Source organism: Cavia porcellus, unplaced genomic scaffold (assembly GCF_034190915.1).
Source record: "Cavia porcellus strain 051 isolate PalLab524CR breed Dunkin Hartley unplaced genomic scaffold, mCavPor4.1 scaffold_5, whole genome shotgun sequence".
NCBI classification, from domain to species: Eukaryota; Metazoa; Chordata; class Mammalia; order Rodentia; family Caviidae; genus Cavia; species Cavia porcellus.
Window position 1 is genome coordinate 28,027,772 of NW_026947488.1, and position 8,389 is coordinate 28,036,160.

At 47.8% G+C, this 8,389-nt stretch overlaps 1 protein-coding gene across 1 annotated transcript; it reads right to left on the minus strand.

The window, feature by feature from the left end:
* Positions 1-284: 284 nt before the first annotated feature.
* Bpifa1 (BPI fold containing family A member 1) lies at positions 285-7,042 on the minus strand. The gene is made up of 9 exons (XM_013150240.2): positions 6,978-7,042; positions 5,436-5,688; positions 5,146-5,305; positions 3,583-3,690; positions 3,114-3,263; positions 2,267-2,351; positions 1,683-1,746; positions 1,249-1,325; positions 285-445 (listed from the first exon to the last, which is right to left on the minus strand). Exons 2-8 carry the CDS (start codon positions 5,674-5,676, stop codon positions 1,285-1,287), a joined length of 849 nt encoding a protein of 282 aa, XP_013005694.1. The 5' UTR covers positions 5,677-5,688; positions 6,978-7,042; the 3' UTR covers positions 285-445; positions 1,249-1,284.
* Between the last annotated feature and the right edge of the window lie 1,347 nt (positions 7,043-8,389).

Genomic DNA, 8,389 nt, shown 5'->3' on the forward strand with positions numbered 1-8,389 from the left:
TGTGCACTTTTCCTGACCCACCTCCAGAGTGTCTCTCGGTAGAAGCTTTGTCATCCTCTGTGCCTGAAGTATTCCCTCTACCCAGGCCCCTGTGTATCCTCCTGAGAAGAGCAAGAAAGTTGTTTGAAATCTACACACAGCTGAACATCTCTGGCCTGTCAAGACCATTAAGACCTGTGATATAAGTTCTAAAGCTCTGGTTGCTGGCTCAGACCACCCAGGCCAAGGATCTTTCTAGCCCAGTGCCTGCAAATGGTAGTGAAGAATGAGACTTTAGTGCAGAAGAAGAGCAAGTTTATTTGGTATTGACCAAAGGAATTTCTCATGGCTGGTTAGAAAGGAGGATAAGCAGGGTTCCTTGGGGAGAAAGCAGCTTTGCCACTTGCTACCACATGGGTCATCCTTCTAGAAGCCAGGCAAGAGGGATGCACTGAGCAGCAAGGTCCTGTACGGAGGAGAGTATAGAAGAGAGACTTGAAATCATTGACCTTACAATACTGGCCCAACATCATACCTGCCCCCCCAAAAAGCAACAAGAGGAGCCTGAAGTTGGGGTCCTTGTGCCTGTATTTGAGTGAATGTGTAACTGTACCTATGTGAATTTGTACACATACATGAGTGTGCTGGTGTGAAAATATCTGCATCTGTATCTGCATCATGTGTATGTTTGTCTGGCATGTATGTGTGTGTGAGGGTATGTGTGTGTGAGGGTATGTATATGTGTGTGTGAGGGTATGTGTATGTGTGTGTCCATGGCCATGTATGTTTTTCTTTATGGCTGTGTTGCTATGGTACCTGTGTCTTTCTACTTTGGTCAGCTCTCTGTGGACATCTATGTGCACCCTTGTATGTGTCTATATGAGTCTTTGTCTCTTTCTCTGGATGTTGCTATAATTTGGATCTCAAATGTTTTCCAAAGGTCTCAAGGTAGTGTTGTGTGGTGGTGGAACCCTTAGGACATAGGGCTTTGTGGGAGGTCTTCAGGTTCCTGGAGATGTGGCCTTGAAGGGGATAGTGGGGCCGAGCCCCTGCTTTTCTTCTTTTGCTCTCTGGCTGATGAGGGAGTAGTTTTGCTCTCCATGTGCTCCTACCATGATGTACTACCTCACCAAAAGAGTAGGGCCAATCAGTCATGGGCTGAGCCAAAATAAACCTTTCCTCTCTACCTGGTTTTTGCTCCAAAACCTCTTCTGCCTTCTACCAGAATAACAGCCCTCCCCATCCTGTGGTACAGGAAACAGCACTTACCAGCTCAGCACAGGGCAGTTTCCCATTCTGGGAGGCCTAGATCTTTATAACAAATTGGAGCCCATGGATCAGTAAGTCTGAAAAATGAAAATATCAGATTGAGGGCAATGATCTGGAGAGGAAGGGGTCCAGGGAGAGCCCACACTCCTGCAAGGGAAGAGGAGCACTGGAAACCCAGCAGTGCTCAGGTAGGTGCTCAGGGTGGGGGCTGGCTCTCCTTCTACCATGCAGCTCTGATGCTCTTAAGGTCAGGGATGAGGGAGAGGCAAGTTGTCTGCCTCAAAACTATGTAGAAATTCAGGGGAACAAAGAAACTCCAAACAGCTAAACTTGAGGCCAGAGGGATGTAGTGGTCCCACAGTGTGTAGACCCAAAACTCCTTGAAGGAATCACTGCTTCTGCAGAGGGAGGGAATAGCTTGGAAGCATACTTACCAGCAATATCATGTATCAGTGTGACATCTAAGTGGCTGAGAACCTCGTTGACCAGAGGGCACACCTACTCAGGGACAGAGAGGAGTTAGGTCAAGATTGAGAGTGGCAGCACCCCCAGGGTGGGTTTTCTGGGGAGATTTTCTCTCACTTTTCTGTGTCTGAGTGTTGACTGGATTAATGTTTACATATTCACATTAACCAGATGAGAAACTGAAGGCAGGAGGTGTGTAAAGTGCCCCAAGTTCACAATGAGCCTGGGGTTCCCTCTCTGATGAGGTCTGTAGGGTGCTCTAGGAGGAAAGGGTTTCTGGTTATAGGAGGCACTTAAGCATGGCCTGAAGACTGCTTGTCTGTGGCCACAGACAGCTGGGCAGGGAGTTCTCAGGGCTGGGTCCAACTCATGTCCATTGTGATATGCACATGCACAGGGCCTGGCCCAGAGCTGGAGCAAATCAATGGATTTGGAGGGAGACAACAGAGAAGCTTGGACAGTTGGCACAGATAGATGGAGACTAGCTCTTCTCAGGTGTATTTTTCAGCCTGAGACTCTGAGGAGCAGAGGACTCTCATTCCTACTCTCTTACCTTTCCTTGCACCAGTTCAGGGAGGAATTTATTCAAGATATCTGTGAGGCCATCTAGAAGGCCTTGAACGGATGGTGGAACAATTCTGAAAGAGAAAAGTCGTGGTTGGAGAAGTCCTCAGGGGGCCACTGTGCACCCTCAGTCTTGGCATCAGTTACTGAGACCCAGCGTATCCACTCTCCCCAATGAGCAGGCCCTGTCTGCAAGGAGTTGTGCCTCTCAGAGCAGCACACACAGTTCCAGGACAAGCAAGACTTTGCAGAATCCACCAGTGTATAAACAGGGCTTAATATATAGCTGTTATTAGGACTTTGAGAGGATGATACACATGAAACATAATATGTGTGCTCAGTGACTGTTAGCCAAGATCTGAATGACTGCATATTATATATAACTCAGTCTTCCATGTGGCAGTAAATGAGTAGGTGAAGCTAAAGCTCAGAACTCTCTGTTTATTCATTTCTTCTTTTAAAATTTTTTGAGACATGGTCTCACTGTTGCTCAGGTTGTCCTTGAACTGAGCTCAAGCAATCTTCTCACCTCAGCCTCCTAAGTAGTGGGATGACAAGTATGCACTACCATACCCAGGTTAAACTCATATTGCTTGTTGTCTAATCCAACATAAAAATCAGTCATCTGGGCTTAACAAGAGATAAGTGACTACCCATCCAATTACTTATCCATCTGTCCATACATCTATCTGTCCATCCATCCTATCCATCCATTCATCCATCCATCCATTCTCCCTTCTGTTCTCTCACTTACCCATTCACCCACTGCTCCATTTTATCAACCACTTGTTCCCAATCCCACCTTTGGGCTGAAGAAGGGAGCCCTCTGATCTCACCCTTTAAGCAGGTAGAGGTGCAGGCTGCCGGGCGAGTGGACACAGTCACCAAGGACCAGGTGGACCCTCCCCTGGCTGTCTCTCACAGCTAAGATTTCTGCAGTGATGTTTAGCCTCAGGTTCAGCTCCAATAGACTTGTGATCATGGGCCTGCAGAGGAGACATCCCTACTGGTATGTGGCCCCACCACATTCTAAAGTAGAAGACTTTTTTGCTTATCAGAAATATCAGCCTCATGTTATCCATCTTTCCCACAGTTGTATTCTCTTTACCCTTAAGTAGGTGATACCTACTGGTATCAGACAGGTCAAGTGAGTTTCTCCATGATCCAAGGTGTTTGACATAACAGCAAATAAACTAAAGTTTCAGGCTCAGATCTGCTATACTCCAACACCCTCTTTTTGGCTACTCACAGTCATCAGGGTCTTCCTTGGTGAAACACCCTTCCATCCTCCTTGGACCTACTCACAATTTCAATTCAAGATTCAGGCCCAAAGGGATGGTGACATAAAGGCGATGACCATCAGGGCTCTGCACAAGGCCGAGTTCCAGCAGCTGGGGATTAGTGATCCTTAAGCTGTTAAATATCAGAGTGAGAAACATCAGCTCTTTGGGCTCCAAATTCAGAAACCATCTTTAACCCTAAATATCCATGTCAGAGAGAGCTTCCCACCTGGGAAGAGGGAGATGGGAGAGGAGTTTTGCAACCAAAGCCACATAGGCTCTGAGCCCCATACCTGTCTTTCCCAACATTTGCCTGGATCAGATCCTGACATGCACTTTTTCTTTGTTTCAGGTCTACGCAGTGTTTGGGGCAGGGACGAGGTTTGGGTTCTGTTTACGTGTTGTGTGCCAGTTCTAAGCCTTACAGAGAAAGTGGCTGACTACAATTTGATTGGAAGGTGGATACATGGATATCTGGGTGGTGGTGTAGATGAGGAAGTGTTTCGATGAAAGGAAAGATGAATGAATAGATGGATGAATTGGTCAGTGAATGAAAGCATGATATGTGGACAATTGAAATAAACCTTTCACAGACATTTGTGGGTGGGAACCAGTCATCTTGTCATGGCTCTCAATATTTATCATGAGGATGAAGAGCAAGAATCAGGGAGAAATAAGAAATGATTGGAGGGTCAGGGATTTAGCTCAGCAGCATAAGCATCTGCCTAGCAAGTGCAAGGTCATGACTTCAATCCCTGGTACAAAAAAAAAAAAAGAGTGGGAGAAATCCTTCTCTGAGTCAGCCATGGTGCCAGGTGATGCACACCTTCCTCCATCTTCCCAACAGTCTTTCTCGGTGGATACTGCAATCTCCATTTTCCAGTTGAAGAACTAAGCCCAAAGAATATGGGCACCTTGTCTTAGGTCACTCAGAAAGCATGGTACATTTATAAATCAAATTTGAGTCTGTCTTCAGTCAGGAGCAAGTACTGGGTGGGTGGAGATCATGGAAATGGCTTTGACAGCCCTCTCAGGACCCCTGGTTTTGCCAGCACACTGGCATGGAGCTTTGCATTATCACTTCTTGCTTGGCAGGCTTTCAGGTATCTCATGGGAGAGATCATATGAGATTTTTCCATCATTATATTGCTCATAGTCACCATGATGACATAGCTGAGGAGTCAGCTCACCCTCTTTTGCTTACATCAAAGGCTACTTGTGTTCTAAGTGATCCACAGGTGGTGAGAACCAAATGACCACAAACTTCAGGTTTTGGTTAAGTTAGAGTCCACATTCTGCCTTACTCTGCATGTCTCTGGGCCTCTGTTCCCCCCTTCCTGAACTGGGTACGATTAAGCTATCTTGAAATACTGTCATTAGGCTTATAGATATTTCTGGAACCCCAGGACACGCTCTAGGCCTGAGGCCAATTACAGGTACAGGGGACACAGTGTTCCCTGCCAGGCTGAAGAAGGGCCTTAGTGCTATTGGCTCGAGGCTCAGTTATCCACCCCTCCTTCAGGACCGTTGCCTGGGGCTGGCAGATATTTGTTGGTGGGGACTAAGTCCCCATTTTGGGGCAACTTACTCGATGATGTTGTTCAGAAGAGGGATCCCTGAAGTCAGTGTTCCAAGGAGGTTCCCAAGCAGGCCACCAGAAGTGCCACCTTTAAGCTTCAGGATATCCAAGATGGGAAGACTTTCCAGAATGTCTATCAGACCCCCTGATATCAGGCCATTGGTAAGGGCTGCAAAGGATAGAAGGTCTCTGGAGGTCAGGTCCCCAGGCCCTCTCCCCTCCCTTCCTCGTGTTGAATGGTTAGACACACATGCACACACGCACACAGATTTGAAAGAGGCTGCCACAGACTCACTCACCACCAGTCAGGTGTTCTGCAGGGTCCTTGTGCTTCAAGGGCAGAGCGGGAGTCACATACAAGGGCACATCTTGACCCAAGGGCACCCTTTGACCCAAGGGCACCCTTTGACCCAAGGGTACCCTTTGACCCAAGGGCAAGGGCAGGCCAAGCTGGCCCAGTGGCAATGGCAGGCCTCCAAGCTGGGCTGTGGACTGGGTCAGAAGCCCACAGAAGACAATGAGGACTCCAATTTGTAGCATCTCTCTTGGTATCTGGACAGAATGACAAATCCAAGGTGGCACAGAAGGATGTATCCATGGCCTGACCCCCAACCCCAGAAGGAGTTTTTTACTTCTTCTCTTCTCTAGAACATCAGGGTGTGACTGGTGATAATAACTAACACTGTTGGGACCGGTTCTGTGTTATATAACAGGGCAGTTACTTTACTTGGTAACCAGTTTCACATTCACCACATCCTAAGATGTGGGCACTTATTACTGCATCTCCCAACCAGGGAATCAGGAGCCTAGTGACTGCAAGTAATGTCCCAAGGTCTTAAGCACACAGTGGCCAGAGGATTTGAAGCCAGATCTATCTGACCTGTGGGCTCTAGTAGGTAAATTCCAACAGATTCACTTTCCATCTGGGTTTGCTGGTGATGGCTTGAATTCCTGATCTTCCAAAAAAGCAGGTGAAAAGGCTCACCCATGCCAGTGGCTCAAGACCTGACCTGTTTTGCCACTGTCCCTGCTGAGTTCTTTGGTCTGGGTTTACGTGATGATCTGTAGATGCCCCCATAAGCTTTGCCAGGGAGGTACAGACACAACCACCAACTCATGCAGACCTGGGCTGGGAAAATCCTTGGGCCATCCACAGACCTCAGTGTACATAGAGAATCAAGGGAGCAGAAGGGGTAGTGACTTTTGCGAGGTCATATAGTAAATTGATGGCAGTGTTATGCTTGGAGGCAGGTTCTGGAACCCCTTTCCATTCTTTTTAACACCTTTTTCTTCTCCTTCAAGCTGCCCTGGCTGGTTGAGGGATGACCTTGAGGTCTGGGGACCTTGTGAACTGGCTGCTTTCCAGATACCATTGACCTCTTCGCAGGCCCATTTGGCAGCCAGCAAAAATGTCCAAAGGCAGAGTTAACCTATGCTTTGGAAATACTTGCTAATTTGGGCAAAATTCTGTCAACTGTCACTGAACATCTTGGGTAACCTTATAAATCTAATGGCAGCTAGAGACCCTAGATTTAGAAAAAGCATCATAATGTACAAAATTGGGCCAACAGTCTTAAGAGGTTTGTGGGTAACCAGCAACTTCACCTTAAAGTTCTCCCCTTAGAGCTTTTGAGCACTCATTTCTACACCAGTGTCACTGGTCTCTTAGGAAAGCAGAGTACATGGCCATCTCCACATCCCTGATCAGGGCAAGTCCTAGTTCCCTGCAAAGACTTCAGTAAGTACCTGCAAGTGCCTCCTGTCCATGCCTGCCCACATCAAGAAGCCTGGCATCCCGGTCCCCTGGCCAGAAGAGCCACAGCAGGAGAGGTGGGTCTCACCTGGGTTTTACAGGATCTCAGCTGCTGTCCCGGTATCCTCCTCTCTCTGCTCACCTCTGCCAGTGAGGAAGCCTCTTTTATAGCATAGGAATCAGGAAATGTGGACTGGATGATGAATTTCTAGATAACTGGGAATTGTGCCATCCAGTGATGTCTTTCAGGGCTCTGCAGAGTAAATAATTGCCAATCACCTTGGCAGGTGAGGCAGCTAAGCTATTTGGTCCACAAGTTAAACAGAAAAACTTGAGATGAGGCTGTTACTCAAGACTTCACGGTTTGATGCATTGGGCTAAGTGGGAACCCATCCTCTCAGAGGACCAGGAAGGTCATGTCTGGGGCACTGGGAGGATCAGCCGGTGGGACCCTAGGAAGGAACTTCAGTCTCGTCCCTCGACCCCTTCATTCTCCGGACTGGTTCATTTTCTCCAATGGGAGAAATCTTGCTTCTGCAATGTCAAGAGTCAAACTGCTTTCCTATCTGGATTTCTCATCTTGGGGTGTCTTTCAGTCTCAGAGTGGAGTTTTTCTGCTTTCTGAACCCCTGTTACTGCCAGTCATATGACAAGAATCCTGGGTGAGGAAGGCTCCTGCTCCTGCTTCACAGAGGAGGAAACTCAGGTCTCCTGGAGACAAGTGGTCCAGGGAGAGGTAGGTGAGTTAGAAGTCCACTCATTGGATAATAATGACAATAAAAACAATGCCAACTTGGCTCTTGACACTTACTCAGTTTGTGTCATGTGCCAGGTCCTCGCAGCCCCAAGTGAGGTGGAAATCAGTTTTCACACAGGGCAAAAGGGGCTCAGAGTATGAGGTGAGGTGTCCAGGGCTCACAGCTGCTGTGAGGCAAGGCAGGCACATTGGGTCGTCCTTTCTCTTAATCGCTGTGCCAACTGAGGCTGAGACGCCTTCCACACACTCTCCAGCCACTTCGGTTTCCCACACCTGTGAAGTATCATCACACATTTTACACTTTTATGTTCTGGAAAAATCTCCCTGGGTTCCCAGGCTTGAGGGATTCCACGTACCTTGATCCCTCCCTCTGCTGTATCTTGTACCTTTTCCCCATGGGAATGATACAACACTTGTCTCCACCACTTGGGCTGCTGGGAACTGCTTTACAGATGGAGAAACTGAGGCAGGGGGTAGTCAGCATCCTGAATCTGTTAGAGCAGCTCTTGTGTTGCAGATCCTGTTGCCTTAGAAGTAAAAATGGAGAGAGAAGGAAGAAACACACTCTTATTAAGCAACTATGTCCAATGCTTTCCATAGGTGACCTTTATCAGGAGTAGACGACATTGTCCTTCATAGATTGTATGAGGCGACCATAGATCAGAGAGGGTGACTGCTTCCCAGGAACACACAGCAAATGAGTGTTGGAGTCCCCTGAGCCCCCACCCAGTGTCTGCCTGACT

What these genes read in the sequence shown, in the direction of transcription:
- Bpifa1 (XM_013150240.2), bottom strand. Translation starts at nt 5,676, where the DNA reads ATGCTACAAATTGGAGTCCTCATTGTCTTCTGTGGGCTTCTGACCCAG. An exon ending in CTGAACTGGTGCAAGGAAAG is followed by an intron (nt 1,747 to 2,266) that starts GTAAGAGAGTAG and finishes GTCCCTGAGTAG; the next exon opens with GTGTGCCCTCTGGTCAACGA. An exon ending in ACTGATACATGATATTGCTG is followed by an intron (nt 1,326 to 1,682) that starts GTAAGTATGCTT and finishes TTCATTTTTCAG; the next exon opens with ACTTACTGATCCATGGGCTC.